The sequence below is a fragment of the Trifolium pratense genome, linkage group LG4 (assembly GCF_020283565.1).
Source record: "Trifolium pratense cultivar HEN17-A07 linkage group LG4, ARS_RC_1.1, whole genome shotgun sequence".
In the NCBI taxonomy this organism is placed as follows: domain Eukaryota; kingdom Viridiplantae; phylum Streptophyta; class Magnoliopsida; order Fabales; family Fabaceae; genus Trifolium; species Trifolium pratense.
In genome coordinates, this window is record NC_060062.1 from 58,788,456 (window position 1) to 58,810,591 (window position 22,136).

General features: G+C 37.2%; 1 protein-coding gene across 1 annotated transcript; it reads left to right on the forward strand.

Moving 5' to 3' along the window:
- The first annotated feature begins 18,923 nt into the window (after positions 1–18,923).
- Positions 18,924–21,653, forward strand: LOC123923027. The gene is made up of 2 exons (XM_045975678.1): positions 18,924–19,158; positions 21,283–21,653. The coding sequence occupies exons 1-2, from the start codon at positions 18,924–18,926 to the stop codon at positions 21,651–21,653; spliced, it is 606 nt and encodes a 201-aa protein (XP_045831634.1).
- Positions 21,654–22,136: the final 483 nt, after the last annotated feature.

Genomic DNA, 22,136 nt, shown 5'->3' on the forward strand with positions numbered 1-22,136 from the left:
AAATGTCGAAATTGTTAGGTTTGACATCATGATCAGGGTTCGAACCTCAATCCCTTCATTTTATGTATGTGATTTTCAATGACTTGCCATTTTATCTATGTACCAAAAATAAAAAATCGAAAACCTAAATATAGATAATGCTTTTTTTTTTGCTTTCACCACCAGTTTAATTTGGTTCAGGGATCAGTTCTGACATCAAGTGGTTTCAGCCCTCTTTCGATCGCAATTGCGGGGGATCGAACCGCGGTTCTCCCTACCAAGTTCAGCGTCAATCACCACTGAACCAACTAACGATTGATATAAATAATGTATTTCAATGAACTTGCATAGTTGGACATTACATGTGAGACTCGATATAAGTACATAAATAGAGGCAATCTTCAAATTACAAGTCGATTTTGTTAGCATTGATTTTTTATTTGTTTTGGACCAATTAGGGCGGAGTTTTTGTTTTACGCAAATTAGGGCGGAGTTGAGAAATGATGTTTGAACATCAAAAATTGTTGTCAGGTTTTTTGTTAAGTTTGTTTCGCGTGTATTTTCTAAAATGTGTTTAAATGATAAAGTAAAAAGTATGAGAAAGAGATAGAGATAAACACATATGTTATTATTAGTATTTTGTTGTTCAAAATAACATAACTGGCTTGATTGAGTTAGATCTAACTTAATATTTGTTACGCCACATATTATTATGCCACAACTGTCAAATTAATCTGATCATACTTTAAATATTGAATTTAGGTTAGGTCTAACTATATCATATAAAATAAACTTATAAAGGAATTATTTCCGTCACTATAAATTAAACTTTTTAATTTCGTAAGGATGAAGTAGACTAACTCCATCTTCATAAAGTGTCCAACTTTATATAGGCTTTTTTACTACACTAGCACACTTTTAAAAATTAAATACCAAACTACCATCCTTTTTATGTACCAAAATACCATGGTTTTGCAGTGATTTAATTTTCACCCTTAGAAGTCGCTACCTAGAAAAACGATTCCCTTACTACCAAATTTTCATTTCCATTTTAAAAGCCTAAGAGAAATCGGTGTCTGGAGACACGATTTCTCAACACCTTTGCTTCTTTTTTTGTTTTGTTATAAAACTGTAATTTTTTAATATAAATAATTAATTTATATTTTTTACTCATGTAATGCGAAAATTATGTCCTAGGGTTCAACACAAACTCGCAATTTGACTCGAAACTGATATAGCCGACAACACATTAAGGGTGTTGACCGGGTCTCAGATCAACAACTACAAAAAGATCGAGCATGACTGGTTGCATACAGACAAGTGCGAGTCTCTAAAATTTCATCTCTTGGTAATCGAAACCGACCGAAGAACCATTATGATGCAAATTTTTTTTTTCTTCCCTCTTAATTTCGTATACTCTTTTGCTTTGTTTTTTTTATGGTACATGCTTTGTTGTTTTTATATCCATCTTTGATATATGAGAAAAACGTTATATTTTACAAACTTATAATATGTTCATGAAGGATGTGTGAAATATATTTTAATATATATTATAGATCTATTTTAATTTATACTTCTCGTCTACTTTTTTTTTTGAAGTACTTCTCGTCTACTTGATCTATTATTGTCTTTAATTAACATGTTTCAAACAAAGTAACTGCAACGACCCTCTTTATTTTTGCATTTAGTTCTTCTATTATTTGTTGCATTGTGTACGAGGTATTTGACTATTTGAAAATTAGAAATTCTTGGATAATGAAATTTTAGACGTAAACAAACTTTCAATCTAACCCAAAATAACCGACTCGTTCTACCCGCCATCCGTACGGTCCAACACCCAAACAAACCGAAGATGTAATCGATCGGAATTATAATAATTAATTTTTTTTACTAAACTTTTAATAATTAATTAAACTATCAATTATTTATATTAAAAAATATGGTTTTATTAATATGTGGAAAAGTAACCTTGCAACTAAGTTTTCCATTGCAAAAGTAACCTTGCAACTTATTTAAAGGAGTATAAAGTTTTTTTGCTAAATTAATTAAAGGAGTATATAAAGTTTTTGTTTTAGATCAAAAGTGGTATTACTGTATTCTCTTTTTCATTAAAAAGTACATATTTATTTTATAAATATTTAATTAACTTGTTTAATTAATATACAAAATAATAAATATCACTTGAAACTCACACATCGAGATCTCAAATTTAATTCTAAAAATCACAAAATATTCGACCTAACTATTTCAATACTCCCTCTGGTCCTTTTCATAAGGAACACTTTGAAAAAATCACACAATCCAAGAAAACACATTGTACGTAGTTATTTTCATTTATTACTTTTATTCACTAGTTGAGCCATAACATAGATATACACTAAAACATTTATATTTTGGCCAAATGCATTTGTGGTTGTTTAAAATTTCTCGTTTATAATATTTAGGACATTTATGTGTTTTAGTTAACAAATAAGTCATTTAAGTTATTTAGCTAACAAATCGGTCTTTTAACTTTCTAACTTGTTGATTATTATCCTTCTTCCAGTTGTCCTTCCTTCCAATTGAGCTTCAATTATCTCGACCTCATGCATGGTTCACATCAGATTGAACTTCAAATCCATCATGGTTAACATGCATCAAAATTAACAATCAGGGTCGACCTAATAATCTTCAAAATTAAGTGAGAACTTTAGTAGTCTTACCCTTGGTTCGGCCCTGTTAATAGTCACATCAATGTGTTTATGAACTTTGGATAACTGAAAGAGTAATAGTACAATAAATTATAAAAAAAATTAAAGAACTTAATCATTAAAAACGCAAAACTTAAAAAATTTCTAAATGTATTTCACCTTCTTTATATATTATGACTCAAAAGAAATGGGAATAACATATACTTTGTATGTACTAGGATTGCTTTAGTAGTCACGTCACTGTGTTTATGAATGTCGGATAACCGAAAGAATAACGGTGCAAAAAGTTATGAAAAATTTAAAGGACTTAATATATATGCAAACACAAGATTTAAAAAATCTTTGAATTCTTTATATATTATGACTCAAAATAAATGGGAATAACATACCATGTACTAGGATTGCTTTTATTCCTATCCTAATGTGGGGTGAGGAAGTGAAATATAGAAATGAAAATTTCATGTGTTGTGTATTTGTGTGCTTGCTACTACGATGTTCTTACTTAATTTGTTGACAAAAGTCGTTGGGCTGAATAAATGGATTAACCTTTTTTGGTAAAAATGTTCATAGATTCGCTACATAAATTGATAGGCTAGTTTTGGTAAAGTTTATTTATTTATTTATTTATCCTATTCTTTATTTTAGTGGCGTGACCATTCACACTATGTTTGAACTTTGAAATGAATCATGAATGTGGAGATTATTACTTGGGTCATGCAATTTTATTTTATTAGCATTTGTTAACTTTATGGAGATTTTTTAATAATGTATTGCCCTGTTTTGGGGATTCTCCGGTGAGGCTATGACCCCACAAGACCAGAAAAGCCATTTATGAAACATGATATCAATAATTCTCTTGTTCCTAATAATTTTTCTAAAATTGAGTCCAAAAAAATAATTCATCTAAATTTTAATCATAATCATATAGTATTTACCGTAAAAAAAAAAATCATATAGGTAGTATGTTATAAGAAAATATGTCGTAAATAGATGCAAACTATTTATCAATTTTGCCAATAATAAAATCTGTCGAAAAAATTAATTTATCACTTTTAACCAGAGTGTCATTTTTAAACCATATTATTCATTTACAAAGTTCAATTAAATATTATGCTCAAATGATTCGAGTTTAATGCTACTTGAACCAACATAATATGTGTGTAATATTTATTTTTTAAATTATAGTATTATTTCTATAGAATTTTATATTTTTTTTACCTAAAATAAACGTTTTTTTACTCAAAAACAACAACGTTCATTCATTTAAATTCATAGAAAATACATCAATCACAATCATTACTAGGCATGGCAATAAAATCCATACCCGTGGGTACCCGCCCAAACCATACCTGCTTTGACTTGGAAAACCCGAGTTGACTGAGTTTGAGTTCGGGTTTGGGTTTTCCCCGATTTCAAAAGATGGGTTTGAGGCGGGTAATGGGTACATTGATACCCACCCCGAATCCGTCCCCGAACCCGTCCCGCTTATACTAAAAATTAGATTTCATCTCTTTTAAATTAGAAACGTTTAAACAATCTCTTATATATATATATTTTAATTTGAGTATTAAACAAACCATTTTCTCTATTTTTTTCTTTATTTAAAAAAATATTGTTGAGAGGAAATAACTTTGGACATTTAACTTTTTTTTTTAATAAAAAAATACTAAAATAAAATCTAAATTCATGTGGAAAGAGGCGTAATGGGGATGCCCGAAACCCGATGGGGATACCCGATCCCCGTTGGGTATGGGTTTGGGGTTATCATTTTTATCTCCGCTAGAATTTGGAATGGGTTTGGGGAAACCCGAACTTTATGGATTTGGGTTTGGGGAGGACAAAACCAGTCTCCGCCCCGTCCCATTGCCATGCCTAATCATTACATATTCAATTTCACTAAAAACTAATAAGGTTGAATCTGCGAACAGGCTGACAGCATCCGAGTTAATAGCATAAAACGACCTAATGTCTATGACAAAGCCTACAGTTGATATGACAAAATTCAAATGTCCGGAATAGTCATGCATCCGGATCTGCAACGTTGACGACGCTAAAGTCATTGAATCTACACTAAATTTGGATCGAATCAAACCGGCAAATCTGAACAAAAACAAACGCCGTACTAAGACGGGATAAACAAAACACTGTACTAAGACGGGATAAAACAAAACACTGCACAAAGATGGATTAAAACAATACCAGATGAAAAAATCTCGAAGAAACTCGAATGAAACCTAAAAATATGTGAATTTATCACTTTATTTAAATAAAAAGAAATTAAAAAACGATCAAAAAGGGTGATTTTGGATCAAAATTGATCCTAAATCACCCCCTCTAACTGATCAACCAAAACGAACAAGAAGAAATATGAAGGTGTGGGTGGCGGCCGAGAGGAGAAGGAAAGAATTCAGTGTCACCTCTATAGAATTATATTAATATACGGTTTATAGGTTTAATTGTTGTTTTAGTCCTCGTACTTTCATTATTTTGCAGAATTAATCATCCTATTTTAAAATTTGACTGTTTTTGTCACTCCATCATATTTTTAAACTATAAATTGGCGATATAATATGTTTTAAACATTGTATTATATGATTTGATGATGAGAAAAATATCAATATCGATCAAATTCTAAGAAATTTTTTTTATAAACTTAATTTAAAATATGTTGTATCACCATATTTTAGACAACATATTTGATGGAGGCATCAAAACTGTTAGATTTTAAAATAGAGGAACCAATTTTACAAAATAGTGAAAATAGGGGATCAAAACTACGATCAACCTTAGTTTATACATAAAATACTCATATGATATGTGAAATGAGATTGAAATCCTCTCCTTAACATTTTGTTTTATCGTGAAATCTCAGTCATTCATCTTGATTATCACTTACAATTAACATCAAATTAAAAAGATATAAATGACTGAGATTCTCAATAATTTCATACTACGTACTCCATTATAATTGTATTCCTCAAAATGAATTCATACCTTAACCAAAAGAACAAGTTCCTTCCACCTTTCATCATGTTATTATTATTTTTTTTTATAAGCTACCTTTCATCATGTTATTACTAATAATTACTAGTATTTGATTCTTAACCAATCAAAAAGTATCAAAAAGAAAAAGAAAGGAGAATTTTTAAATACACGCTAGGACAGCCACTAGCCGCAATAGCAGGAGATCAATCATGTCAAAGGTTTGGTTCTTCCCATATATATACTTCCGGTCACATTTAGAAGCAAATTTTTTAATACATTGAAAAACGGATGTATATGGTCCATAATATAGGTCAGATACATTCATTCTTCAATGTACTAAAAAAGTAAAATTTATTTATAAATATGATCGGAGTGATTATTAGACTTTGCTACCGTAAACTATACCAAAAACAAAAAAGAATTTTGATTTAATTCAGAGTTTAATGAATACAGGACACACTAAAGGTGCATTTGATCTGCTATAAAATAAGAGATTGGACAAGCCAACTTCAATTGTACTGTGTTTGATTTTAAAATTGTTCTTGTTATTGGACAAACTGGGGGTCAATGGACAGACAATGACAGATCTAGATATTTAATAATGGTGTGGCCAAATATCAAAGAAATTATACACTAAATAATATTGAAAATAAGAAATAATATTGTTTAATGCAATACATTTACGATGAAAATTGTCTATTATCCATTTCTTGAAAATGAGTTAAAATAACATCGTTGCTTATTTGTTTCCGGTGGCGGAGGTATATTAACATATTGGGATGGACCGCAACAGATTTTGAATTTTTTTTATGAGGTTAAAAATCCACAAAACGTTAATCTTGATGAGTCTCAATAATATATTAAATGAATACGGTCAAAAAAATAATATATTAAGTTGGATACACACTAGGTCCATACCAAAGTGTCTACCAAACACGGTTACGTGACAGTCACGACATACAAGACGGGTAGTTATAGAACCATTAGCAGGAGTTTCTATTTCCATACGACCAGACATTTCAGACACAGGTATACTAAGACGCTTCATGCAATCAACAGATATAAAAGAATGTGTTGCTCCCGTATCAATAATCGCAATTAAAGGAGTGTTATAGATGAAACACGTACCTCTAATGAGATTATCCCCCTGATCCGCATCATCTCCACTCAAAGCAAACACCTTTCCCATAGTCTTCTTCGGCTTCTTGCACATAGGACTTTTGTAACCTTCTTCACCACAATTGAAACAAGTCACCTTCACTTGACAAACATCCGACTTGTGTCCCAACCTCCCACAATTGAAACACTTGTCCACCTTCTTTGGGCACTCATAAGACTTATGGCCCATCTCTCCACACTTGTAGCATTGTCCACCACCTCTCTTCTTTCCACCACTAGTCTCAACAACTTTCTTCCCCTTGTCACCATAGGGCTTCCCACGGTCTTGACCTCTTCCTCTTTTGTCACTCATAGCCTTGTAGTAGTTAGTCTTGGCCTTTCCATCATCATCACAAATACGGCACTTATCCACCAAAGTTGCAAAGTCTCGAATTTGAGAAAATCCAATAAGATGCTTGATGTCCGGGCGCAACCCACTTTCAAACTTGACACACTTGTCATTCTCAGCTTCCACGGTGTTGTAGTGTGGACTAAACGCACACAACTCTTCAAACTTCACGGAATACTCCGCCAGAGACATGTTCCCTTGCTTGAGCTCCATGAACTCCACCACTTTCTTGTTCCTAATATCAGCCGGAAAGTACTTCCTCAAGAACTCTCCCTTGAACATTTCCCAAGTGATTACCACACCACCAACTCCCATTCTCAGCTTAGCATTCTTCCACCACTTGTTAGCTTCCTCACGAAGTACATAAGTACCCAAGGTTAGCTTATTCTCCTCGGTACACCTCATAGCCTCAAAGTCAATCTCAACTTCCTCTATCCACTTGACAGCAGCTTCCGGAGCATAGCCTCCAGTGAAAAGCTTCGGATTATGCTTCATGAACCGCTCCAACCTCATCTCATCTTCCCTCCCGGGTTGATGATCTCTAGCCACAATGTTGGTCAAAGTAGTTATCGCATCTGCCATCTGATTGTGACCCCTTCCATTACCTCTTCCAGCCATGATCCTGAACAACCAACCAATCCAAGAACATACTTAGAAAGGTAATATCAACAGTGTTATCTCTACACAAGTTGAATATATGGGCAACTAATCCTAATTGGTTCCACATGAACCGACCTTGCTCTGATACCACTATTGTAACACCCATACCCCTTAATGCGTATTTATTGAATATAAATAAATAAAACACTTAAGAAAATCTAGGCGTCACATGTTATAATACAAAATCACGGCATAATTAAAATCATGCTAGCACAACGGAGATTAAAAGCAAATATAGATCATGGTGCAGGTCATACAATATCCAAATTGTTCACATAATATCCCTAGGCTCTAGGCCATATCAACAACAAGGATATTATGTTTACAACAAAAAGAAAGGATTAGCAAGGTCAAATATGCCATCACGGGCTTAATACAATTCAATCGAATAACCCGACATGGTAAATACCTAATCAGAGCAATTCTATACAACCCATCATAAAGATATACAAAATATATCTAAAGGAGTAGTCTAAGCTAAACTCCTCACCAAAAAGCGCACTACCACAAGCACGAGCAAGCCCTCTAACTCTGATCGGGATCCTCAACTTGAGAATCTGAACCCCCAACGGTCCAACACATAACACAAAGCATGAGAGTTAGATTACATAATCAAAATATAAGTGTAAGTAAAACGGTACTTAACACTCCTTCATAACATATGCATACATCACAATTATATATATATTGGGATGAACCGCAACAGATTTTGAATTTTTTTTATGAGGTTAAAAATCCACAAAACGTTAATCTTGATGAGTCTCAATAATATATTAAATGAATACGGTCAAAAAAATAATATATTAAGTTGGATACACACTAGGTCCATACCAAAGTGTCTACCAAACACGGTTACGTGACAGTCACGACATACAAGACGGGTAGTTATAGAACCATTAGCAGGAGTTTCTATTTCCATACGACCAGACATTTCAGACACAGGTATACTAAGACGCTTCATGCAATCAACAGATATAAAAGAATGTGTTGCTCCCGTATCAATAATCGCAATTAAAGGAGTGTTATAGATGAAACACGTACCTCTAATGAGATTATCCCCCTGATCCGCATCATCTCCACTCAAAGCAAACACCTTTCCCATAGTCTTCTTCGGCTTCTTGCACATAGGACTTTTGTAACCTTCTTCACCACAATTGAAACAAGTCACCTTCACTTGACAAACATCCGACTTGTGTCCCAACCTCCCACAATTGAAACACTTGTCCACCTTCTTTGGGCACTCATAAGACTTATGGCCCATCTCTCCACACTTGTAGCATTGTCCACCACCTCTCTTCTTTCCACCACTAGTCTCAACAACTTTCTTCCCCTTGTCACCATAGGGCTTCCCACGGTCTTGACCTCTTCCTCTTTTGTCACTCATAGCCTTGTAGTAGTTAGTCTTGGCCTTTCCATCATCATCACAAATACGGCACTTATCCACCAAAGTTGCAAAGTCTCGAATTTGAGAAAATCCAATAAGATGCTTGATGTCCGGGCGCAACCCACTTTCAAACTTGACACACTTGTCATTCTCAGCTTCCACGGTGTTGTAGTGTGGACTAAACGCACACAACTCTTCAAACTTCACGGAATACTCCGCCAGAGACATGTTCCCTTGCTTGAGCTCCATGAACTCCACCACTTTCTTGTTCCTAATATCAGCCGGAAAGTACTTCCTCAAGAACTCTCCCTTGAACATTTCCCAAGTGATTACCACACCACCAACTCCCATTCTCAGCTTAGCATTCTTCCACCACTTGTTAGCTTCCTCACGAAGTACATAAGTACCCAAGGTTAGCTTATTCTCCTCGGTACACCTCATAGCCTCAAAGTCAATCTCAACTTCCTCTATCCACTTGACAGCAGCTTCCGGAGCATAGCCTCCAGTGAAAAGCTTCGGATTATGCTTCATGAACCGCTCCAACCTCATCTCATCTTCCCTCCCGGGTTGATGATCTCTAGCCACAATGTTGGTCAAAGTAGTTATCGCATCTGCCATCTGATTGTGACCCCTTCCATTACCTCTTCCAGCCATGATCCTGAACAACCAACCAATCCAAGAACATACTTAGAAAGGTAATATCAACAGTGTTATCTCTACACAAGTTGAATATATGGGCAACTAATCCTAATTGGTTCCACATGAACCGACCTTGCTCTGATACCACTATTGTAACACCCATACCCCTTAATGCGTATTTATTGAATATAAATAAATAAAACACTTAAGAAAATCTAGGCGTCACATGTTATAATACAAAATCACGGCATAATTAAAATCATGCTAGCACAACGGAGATTAAAAGCAAATATAGATCATGGTGCAGGTCATACAATATCCAAATTGTTCACATAATATCCCTAGGCTCTAGGCCATATCAACAACAAGGATATTATGTTTACAACAAAAAGAAAGGATTAGCAAGGTCAAATATGCCATCACGGGCTTAATACAATTCAATCGAATAACCCGACATGGTAAATACCTAATCAGAGCAATTCTATACAACCCATCATAAAGATATACAAAATATATCTAAAGGAGTAGTCTAAGCTAAACTCCTCACCAAAAAGCGCACTACCACAAGCACGAGCAAGCCCTCTAACTCTGATCGGGATCCTCAACTTGAGAATCTGAACCCCCAACGGTCCAACACATAACACAAAGCATGAGAGTTAGATTACATAATCAAAATATAAGTGTAAGTAAAACGGTACTTAACACTCCTTCATAACATATGCATACATCACAATTATATATATATTGGGATGAACCGCAACAGATTTTGAATTTTTTTTATGAGGTTAAAAATCCACAAAACGTTAATCTTGATGAGTCTCAATAATATATTAAATGAATACGGTCAAAAAAATAATATATTAAGTTGGATACACACTAGGTCCATACCAAAGTGTCTACCAAACACGGTTACGTGACAGTCACGACATACAAGACGGGTAGTTATAGAACCATTAGCAGGAGTTTCTATTTCCATACGACCAGACATTTCAGACACAGGTATACTAAGACGCTTCATGCAATCAACAGATATAAAAGAATGTGTTGCTCCCGTATCAATAATCGCAATTAAAGGAGTGTTATAGATGAAACACGTACCTCTAATGAGATTATCCCCCTGATCCGCATCATCTCCACTCAAAGCAAACACCTTTCCCATAGTCTTCTTCGGCTTCTTGCACATAGGACTTTTGTAACCTTCTTCACCACAATTGAAACAAGTCACCTTCACTTGACAAACATCCGACTTGTGTCCCAACCTCCCACAATTGAAACACTTGTCCACCTTCTTTGGGCACTCATAAGACTTATGGCCCATCTCTCCACACTTGTAGCATTGTCCACCACCTCTCTTCTTTCCACCACTAGTCTCAACAACTTTCTTCCCCTTGTCACCATAGGGCTTCCCACGGTCTTGACCTCTTCCTCTTTTGTCACTCATAGCCTTGTAGTAGTTAGTCTTGGCCTTTCCATCATCATCACAAATACGGCACTTATCCACCAAAGTTGCAAAGTCTCGAATTTGAGAAAATCCAATAAGATGCTTGATGTCCGGGCGCAACCCACTTTCAAACTTGACACACTTGTCATTCTCAGCTTCCACGGTGTTGTAGTGTGGACTAAACGCACACAACTCTTCAAACTTCACGGAATACTCCGCCAGAGACATGTTCCCTTGCTTGAGCTCCATGAACTCCACCACTTTCTTGTTCCTAATATCAGCCGGAAAGTACTTCCTCAAGAACTCTCCCTTGAACATTTCCCAAGTGATTACCACACCACCAACTCCCATTCTCAGCTTAGCATTCTTCCACCACTTGTTAGCTTCCTCACGAAGTACATAAGTACCCAAGGTTAGCTTATTCTCCTCGGTACACCTCATAGCCTCAAAGTCAATCTCAACTTCCTCTATCCACTTGACAGCAGCTTCCGGAGCATAGCCTCCAGTGAAAAGCTTCGGATTATGCTTCATGAACCGCTCCAACCTCATCTCATCTTCCCTCCCGGGTTGATGATCTCTAGCCACAATGTTGGTCAAAGTAGTTATCGCATCTGCCATCTGATTGTGACCCCTTCCATTACCTCTTCCAGCCATGATCCTGAACAACCAACCAATCCAAGAACATACTTAGAAAGGTAATATCAACAGTGTTATCTCTACACAAGTTGAATATATGGGCAACTAATCCTAATTGGTTCCACATGAACCGACCTTGCTCTGATACCACTATTGTAACACCCATACCCCTTAATGCGTATTTATTGAATATAAATAAATAAAACACTTAAGAAAATCTAGGCGTCACATGTTATAATACAAAATCACGGCATAATTAAAATCATGCTAGCACAACGGAGATTAAAAGCAAATATAGATCATGGTGCAGGTCATACAATATCCAAATTGTTCACATAATATCCCTAGGCTCTAGGCCATATCAACAACAAGGATATTATGTTTACAACAAAAAGAAAGGATTAGCAAGGTCAAATATGCCATCACGGGCTTAATACAATTCAATCGAATAACCCGACATGGTAAATACCTAATCAGAGCAATTCTATACAACCCATCATAAAGATATACAAAATATATCTAAAGGAGTAGTCTAAGCTAAACTCCTCACCAAAAAGCGCACTACCACAAGCACGAGCAAGCCCTCTAACTCTGATCGGGATCCTCAACTTGAGAATCTGAACCCCCAACGGTCCAACACATAACACAAAGCATGAGAGTTAGATTACATAATCAAAATATAAGTGTAAGTAAAACGGTACTTAACACTCCTTCATAACATATGCATACATCACAATTATATATATATTGGGATGAACCGCAACAGATTTTGAATTTTTTTTATGAGGTTAAAAATCCACAAAACGTTAATCTTGATGAGTCTCAATAATATATTAAATGAATACGGTCAAAAAAATAATATATTAAGTTGGATACACACTAGGTCCATACCAAAGTGTCTACCAAACACGGTTACGTGACAGTCACGACATACAAGACGGGTAGTTATAGAACCATTAGCAGGAGTTTCTATTTCCATACGACCAGACATTTCAGACACAGGTATACTAAGACGCTTCATGCAATCAACAGATATAAAAGAATGTGTTGCTCCCGTATCAATAATCGCAATTAAAGGAGTGTTATAGATGAAACACGTACCTCTAATGAGATTATCCCCCTGATCCGCATCATCTCCACTCAAAGCAAACACCTTTCCCATAGTCTTCTTCGGCTTCTTGCACATAGGACTTTTGTAACCTTCTTCACCACAATTGAAACAAGTCACCTTCACTTGACAAACATCCGACTTGTGTCCCAACCTCCCACAATTGAAACACTTGTCCACCTTCTTTGGGCACTCATAAGACTTATGGCCCATCTCTCCACACTTGTAGCATTGTCCACCACCTCTCTTCTTTCCACCACTAGTCTCAACAACTTTCTTTCCCTTGTCACCATAGGGCTTCCCACGGTCTTGACCTCTTCCTCTTTTGTCACTCATAGCCTTGTAGTAGTTAGTCTTGGCCTTTCCATCATCATCACAAATACGGCACTTATCCACCAAAGTTGCAAAGTCTCGAATTTGAGAAAATCCAATAAGATGCTTGATGTCCGGGCGCAACCCACTTTCAAACTTGACACACTTGTCATTCTCAGCTTCCACGGTGTTGTAGTGTGGACTAAACGCACACAACTCTTCAAACTTCACGGAATACTCCGCCAGAGACATGTTCCCTTGCTTGAGCTCCATGAACTCCACCACTTTCTTGTTCCTAATATCAGCCGGAAAGTACTTCCTCAAGAACTCTCCCTTGAACATTTCCCAAGTGATTACCACACCACCAACTCCCATTCTCAGCTTAGCATTCTTCCACCACTTGTTAGCTTCCTCACGAAGTACATAAGTACCCAAGGTTAGCTTATTCTCCTCGGTACACCTCATAGCCTCAAAGTCAATCTCAACTTCCTCTATCCACTTGACAGCAGCTTCCGGAGCATAGCCTCCAGTGAAAAGCTTCGGATTATGCTTCATGAACCGCTCCAACCTCATCTCATCTTCCCTCCCGGGTTGATGATCTCTAGCCACAATGTTGGTCAAAGTAGTTATCGCATCTGCCATCTGATTGTGACCCCTTCCATTACCTCTTCCAGCCATGATCCTGAACAACCAACCAATCCAAGAACATACTTAGAAAGGTAATATCAACAGTGTTATCTCTACACAAGTTGAATATATGGGCAACTAATCCTAATTGGTTCCACATGAACCGACCTTGCTCTGATACCACTATTGTAACACCCATACCCCTTAATGCGTATTTATTGAATATAAATAAATAAAACACTTAAGAAAATCTAGGCGTCACATGTTATAATACAAAATCACGGCATAATTAAAATCATGCTAGCACAACGGAGATTAAAAGCAAATATAGATCATGGTGCAGGTCATACAATATCCAAATTGTTCACATAATATCCCTAGGCTCTAGGCCATATCAACAACAAGGATATTATGTTTACAACAAAAAGAAAGGATTAGCAAGGTCAAATATGCCATCACGGGCTTAATACAATTCAATCGAATAACCCGACATGGTAAATACCTAATCAGAGCAATTCTATACAACCCATCATAAAGATATACAAAATATATCTAAAGGAGTAGTCTAAGCTAAACTCCTCACCAAAAAGCGCACTACCACAAGCACGAGCAAGCCCTCTAACTCTGATCGGGATCCTCAACTTGAGAATCTGAACCCCCAACGGTCCAACACATAACACAAAGCATGAGAGTTAGATTACATAATCAAAATATAAGTGTAAGTAAAACGGTACTTAACACTCCTTCATAACATATGCATACATCACAATTATATATATATTGGGATGAACCGCAACAGATTTTGAATTTTTTTTATGAGGTTAAAAATCCACAAAACGTTAATCTTGATGAGTCTCAATAATATATTAAATGAATACGGTCAAAAAAATAATATATTAAGTTGGATACACACTAGGTCCATACCAAAGTGTCTACCAAACACGGTTACGTGACAGTCACGACATACAAGACGGGTAGTTATAGAACCATTAGCAGGAGTTTCTATTTCCATACGACCAGACATTTCAGACACAGGTATACTAAGACGCTTCATGCAATCAACAGATATAAAAGAATGTGTTGCTCCCGTATCAATAATCGCAATTAAAGGAGTGTTATAGATGAAACACGTACCTCTAATGAGATTATCCCCCTGATCCGCATCATCTCCACTCAAAGCAAACACCTTTCCCATAGTCTTATTCGGCTTCTTGCACATAGGACTTTTGTAACCTTCTTCACCACAATTGAAACAAGTCACCTTCACTTGACAAACATCCGACTTGTGTCCCAACCTCCCACAATTGAAACACTTGTCCACCTTCTTTGGGCACTCATAAGACTTATGGCCCATCTCTCCACACTTGTAGCATTGTCCACCACCTCTCTTCTTTCCACCACTAGTCTCAACAACTTTCTTCCCCTTGTCACCATAGGGCTTCCCACGGTCTTGACCTCTTCCTCTTTTGTCACTCATAGCCTTGTAGTAGTTAGTCTTGGCCTTTCCATCATCATCACAAATACGGCACTTATCCACCAAAGTTGCAAAGTCTCGAATTTGAGAAAATCCAATAAGATGCTTGATGTCCGGGCGCAACCCACTTTCAAACTTGACACACTTGTCATTCTCAGCTTCCACGGTGTTGTAGTGTGGACTAAACGCACACAACTCTTCAAACTTCACGGAATACTCCGCCAGAGACATGTTCCCTTGCTTGAGCTCCATGAACTCCACCACTTTCTTGTTCCTAATATCAGCCGGAAAGTACTTCCTCAAGAACTCTCCCTTGAACATTTCCCAAGTGATTACCACACCACCAACTCCCATTCTCAGCTTAGCATTCTTCCACCACTTGTTAGCTTCCTCACGAAGTACATAAGTACCCAAGGTTAGCTTATTCTCCTCGGTACACCTCATAGCCTCAAAGTCAATCTCAACTTCCTCTATCCACTTGACAGCAGCTTCCGGAGCATAGCCTCCAGTGAAAAGCTTCGGATTATGCTTCATGAACCGCTCCAACCTCATCTCATCTTCCCTCCCGGGTTGATGATCTCTAGCCACAATGTTGGTCAAAGTAGTTATCGCATCTGCCATCTGATTGTGACCCCTTCCATTACCTCTTCCAGCCATGATCCTGAACAACCAACCAATCCAAGAACATACTTAGAAAGGTAATATCAACAGTGTTATCTCTACACAAGTTGAATATATGGGCAACTAATCCTAATTGGTTCCACATGAACCGACCTTGCTCTGATACCACTATTGTAACACCCATACCCCTTAATGCGTATTTATTGAATATAAATAAATAAAACACTTAAGAAAATCTAGGCGTCACATGTTATAATACAAAATCACGGCATAATTAAAATCATGCTAGCACAACGGAGATTAAAAGCAAATATAGATCATGGTGCAGGTCATACAATATCCAAATTGTTCACATAATATCCCTAGGCTCTAGGCCATATCAACAACAAGGATATTATGTTTACAACAAAAAGAAAGGATTAGCAAGGTCAAATATGCCATCACGGGCTTAATACAATTCAATCGAATAACCCGACATGGTAAATACCTAATCAGAGCAATTCTATACAACCCATCATAAAGATATACAAAATATATCTAAAGGAGTAGTCTAAGCTAAACTCCTCACCAAAAAGCGCACTACCACAAGCACGAGCAAGCCCTCTAACTCTGATCGGGATCCTCAACTTGAGAATCTGAACCCCCAACGGTCCAACACATAACACAAAGCATGAGAGTTAGATTACATAATCAAAATATAAGTGTAAGTAAAACGGTACTTAACACTCCTTCATAACATATGCATACATCACAATTATATATATATATATATATATATATATATATATATATATATATATATATATATATATATATATATATATATATATATATATATATATATATATATATATATATATATATATATATATATATATATATATATATATATATATATATATCCACATCTATCATCCAATTAGAAGTTCTTAAACACATAATCGAATACTCAAACAATCAATTATCAATTATCACAATTAGCCAACATGTGTCACATATCACTTATCACAAAATGCACACATTAAACCATGTTACAAGTGTCTAATTACACTTACAAACATCAACAAAAAGTTGAAGTTCCAGTACTGTTCGCTAAGCGAACTGTAGTGAGCCTCAGCGAACACTACCAGAGAATTACTGACTCATAGCGAGCATCAGCGAGCTGTTCGCTGAGCGAAGGCTCAACGAGCCTCAGCGAACACTACCAGTGGATCACCTGCTCATGGCGAGCTGCAGCGAGCTGTTCGCCACGCTCTCGCTGAGCGAAGGCCTAGCGAACGCCTTCTGTCATGAAAACTCAGAACTTGCGTTTTCCACTCCAATGACACAAAAGTCCCATTTTTCATGTTATAAATCCCAAAAGAGTTTGTTTTCAAGCATAACAAACATGGATAGACACAAAAGGACAGTTCATTTCATAGATCCACATCATAAACATCGAAAAAGTAAGGATTGAACACTTTTCATCAAAACTCTCAAGAACACAAAGTTCTTGAGTTTAATCTTTCATAAAACTCGTTTTTAACCATTAAATCCGTTCATTCATCATGTTAAAAACATATTAAGCATGTTAAGAACCTTGGAATCGATTTCCATCAAGAAAATCCATTCCAAGCTAAAACAAAAATGGGGTGGAGGAAGTTCGGGTGAGGAGAAATCGACATTCTCCCCTTCCTCGAGTCACCCACGATTATGAAACCTACTCTCATACCTGGATTCGAAGAAAACACGACGAAAGATCTCGAATCTCTAGCTTTCCTCTGGCCCTAGCTCTCAAGCTCTCTTCCTTCTCTCTAGAACTTCACAAGAACATGAGAAAAATGAATGTTCTCTCTCCCTCTTGGCCATATGGCGCCCCACACTCTCACACAAGGCCCATTAGGCCTCAAGCCCAATTGGCTTGGCCCAATAACACGTTAACTCTCACTACTCGCTTAATAACTAAAGTACTCGATAAATAACTCAAGTTATTAACTTAATTAAAATGCCACGCCAATAAAATATTTTAACACACGAAAACTAATAATATGAAAATTGGGTCGTTACAAGATTAGCCGCTCAGGAGAAAGAAGGTGTAGCCGTAGTAGATTCCCAACCCTTGGCTCAAGTCCTTTGGGAAACACAAGTGCACGATGGCTTCAAAGCGCCACACCTTCCTTCTTTCGACGGAAAGACAGATCCTGTAGAGCATTTAATGGCCGTTGGATCGCAAACTGCCATCGTAAATGCCCCGGAACATTTAAAATGCAAGTTACTATCAGGAACTTTCAAAGATGCTGTGTTGCGTTGGTACATGAACCTTCCCAGGAACTCCATTGAGAGTTACGCGGACTTTCATAAGAAGTTCATCCACCAATTCGCAGGATCTACGCATGTCAAGGTGACATCCACCAGTCTTTTTTCAATACATCAGGCTTACGCGGAGTCGCTCCGCGAATACCTAGCACGTTTCAGTGAAACCACTATTAAGGTTTCAAACCCCAATCAGGAAATGTTCGTAACGACATTTCCCAATGGCCTCAGAGCAGGACATTTCAACGAGTCCTTGGCACAAAAGCCCACCACCTCAATGCAGGAGATAAACAAAAGGGCAGAGTGTTACATTAAAGGAGAAGAAAGTAATGCTGAAAAGAGAATGAGAGACGCCAAGGAAAAGAAGCATGTTAGCAGGCGAATCAAGAGTCCGGACCATCATCCGCAAAGACAGAGCTCTTTCCAAGAATCATCATGGCAGGAGCGACATAAGAAACCATACCAATACCCGCAAGATCGAGGAGTCAGAAATTATCAACCTTATGATAGCTACACCCCTCTAAAGGAAACTAAGGTACACATTTTACATTAGATTTTGTCAACAGGAATGACAACTCTTCAACCAACAAGAGGAAAGCCCATAATGCTGGGACCGAACAGCAACGCTTGGTGTGCCTATCACAGGGCTAAGGGACACGATACGGAGATGTATTTCAGGTTGAGGGATCTCATCGAAGAATTGATTAGGAGTGGTCACCTGCGAAAATTCATTGACGACGCCGCCCAAGGACGAGTTGTCGTGCCCAAGGTACTGAGCCAGGATTCTAAAGAGCCGTCAGGGCGTGACGTGTAACGACCCAATTTTCAAATTATTAATTTTTATGTGTTAAAATATTTTATTAACGTAGAATTTTAATTAAGTTAATAACTTGAGCTATTTATCGAGTACTTTAGTTATTAAGCGAGTAGTGAGAGTTAACGTGTTATTGGGCCAAGCCAATTGGGCTTGAGGCCCAATGGGCCTTGTGTATGTGAGGGGCGCCCATATGGGCATAGTGAGAGAGAGAAATTCATTTCTCATGTTCTTTTGAGTTCTTGAGAGAGGAAGAGAGAGCTTGAGGAGCTAGGGCAAGGGGAGAGCTAGAGGTTCAAGATCAATCTTCGAGTTTTTCTTCGAATCCAGGTATGAGAGTAGGTTCCATAATCGTGGGTGACTCGAGGAAGGGGAGAATGTCGATTTCTCCTCACCCGAACTTCCTCCACCCCATTTTCGTTTTAGCTTAGAACCGATTTCTTGATGGAAATCGTTCCTAAGGTTCTTAATATGCTTAACATGCTTGTAACATGATTAATGAACGAAAATAATGGTTAAAAACGAGTTTTATGAAAGATTAAACTCAAGAACTTTGTGTTCTTGAGAGTTTTGATGAAAAAGTGTTCAATCCTTACTTTTTCGATGTTTATGATGTAGATCTAAGAAATGAACTGTCCTTTTGTGTTTATCTATGTTTGTTATGCTTGAATACAAACTCTTTTGGGATTTATAACATGAAAAATGGGATTTTTGTGTGATTTGGTGTAGAAAACGCAAGTTTTGAACTGTCTTGACAGGAGGCACTCGCTAGGCCTTCGCTCAGCGAACGTGTGGCGAACAGCTCGCCACAGCTCGCTGTAGCTCGCCATGAGCAGGTGATCCCCTGGTGAGGTTCGCTTAGGCTCGCTGAGCCTTCGCTCAGCGAATAGCTCGCTGATGCTCGCCAGGAGTCAGTGGCTTCCTGGCGTTGTTCGCTGAGGCTCGCTAAGCCTTCGCTCAGCGAACAACACTGTGACTGCAACTTTTTGTTGATGATTGTAAGTGTAATTAGGCACTCGTAACATGGTTTAATGGTATTCTTACATGATTGTTGATGCTTATAATGCTCATTGCTAATCGTTAAATGATTTTAATCGTGTATGAAGTATAAATGAAGAATATTGAGGTTTTGTTAATCTTAATAATGACGTATGTTGGATAGTGTTCCACATAGTAAATGACGAGCTTTATGCTAAATAATTGTTGGTGAATTCATGAAAAACATATACATGCATTCATGAATTGTTGTTGTATATTGGATATTCCAATAAAGACGGATATCGGATTATATTTATCCGATAAAGATGAATATTAGAGGTGAGATACTCTAATAAAGACGAAACGGTACCACATGCATTAGATATGTTTAGGGTGACATTGCATGAAGTTGAAGCATTAGAATGCATTAGGTTATGTGTACATTTATGTGATAAGTGATATGTGACACATACTTGGCTAATTGTGATAAATGATGTTTGATGTTGAGTATTCGATTTTGTGTGTTTTAAGTACTTATAATTGAATGGTAGATTGTTGATGAATATGTATGAATGTATGATATATGCATGAATATTGAAGAAGTGTTTAAGTACCATTTTACTTGCACTTGTATTTTGATTATGTGATCTAACTCTCATGCTTTGTGTTATGTGCTGGACCGTTGGGGGTTCAAATTCTCAGGTTGAGGATCCCGATTAGAGTTAGAGGGCTGCTCGTGCTCGTGGTAGTGCACTTTTTGGTGAGGAGTTTAGCTTAGACTACTCCTTAGATATATTTTGTATATCTTTTTGATTGGGTTGTATAGAATTGCTCTGATTAGGTATTTACCGGGTCGGGTTATTCGATTGAATTGTATTAAGCCCGTGATGGCATATTTGAATTGCTAATCCTTACTCTTTTGTTGTAAACATAATATCCTTGTTGATATGGCCTAGAGCCTAGGGATATTGTGTGAACAATTATGATATTGTATGATATACATTATGATAATTATCGTTTTAATCTCCGCTGTGCTAGCATGATTTTAATTATGCCGTGAACTTGTATTATAACATGTGACGCCTAAATCTTCTTAAGTGTTTTATTTATTTATATTCAATAATTTTCCGTTAAGGGGTTTGGGTGTTACATGACGAAGACCAAACAAGGGCGAGGATCGCAGTAAACACTATTGCAGGTGGATTTTCGGGAGGAGGCGTCTCCAGCAACGCTAGGAAAAAGTATGCTAGAAGCGTAACTCATGAAATCTATCTAGTGGGGAATACACCCTCTTCGCCAGTACCAGACATATCATTCACAACTAAGGATGGTCAAGGAGTATTCCCACATGATGATGATCCTTTGGTCATTCAAGTGCAAATTCTGAATTGTGATGTGAAAAGGGTCTTGATCGATTCCGGCAGTTCGGCGGATGTTATGTATTGGGAAGCTTTCAAAGCAATGCAGTTGGCTGAGGAGCAGTTACAGCCGTACGTGGGAACCTAAGTGAGATTTTCAGGGGAGCAGGTGGAAGTTATGATATATACAACACTCCTAACAACTTTTGGAGAAGAAGAAAATGCCAAAACATTTAAGGTACGATATTTAGTCGTTAAGACGCCTTTCACATCTTACAATATCATCATTGGAAGGCCTGCCTTCAACGCTTTAGGCGCAGTCCTTTCCACCTTATACTTGTCAATGAAATATCCTCTGGACAATGGTGGTGTGGGAACCATCAAGGGCGATCAACTCCTGGCGAGACGATGCTATGAATCGAGTTTGAAGATTCAACACAAAATACCTAGTGGAAACGCGGGTTATCGATCAGGATGCCCCACGAACCAAGAGGGAGTAAACATGGTGGATTCCGAAGATATCGATCCAAGAGAAGAGTTCCAGGATAGGCGTTTCAATCCAATAGAGGAGTTGGAGCAAATACAGATTGGCGTGGAACCTCATCAAACCACAAATTTGGGAAGGGAGCTG

Excerpts from the sequence above, each read along its gene's own strand:
- LOC123923027 (XM_045975678.1), top strand. The coding sequence starts at position 18,924 with ATGACAACTCTTCAACCAACAAGAGGAAAGCCCATAATGCTGGGACCG. Across the intron at positions 19,159-21,282 it reads TTCTAAAGAGCCGTCAGGGC|GGGTTTGGGTGTTACATGAC; the intron begins GTGACGTGTAAC and ends TTTTCCGTTAAG.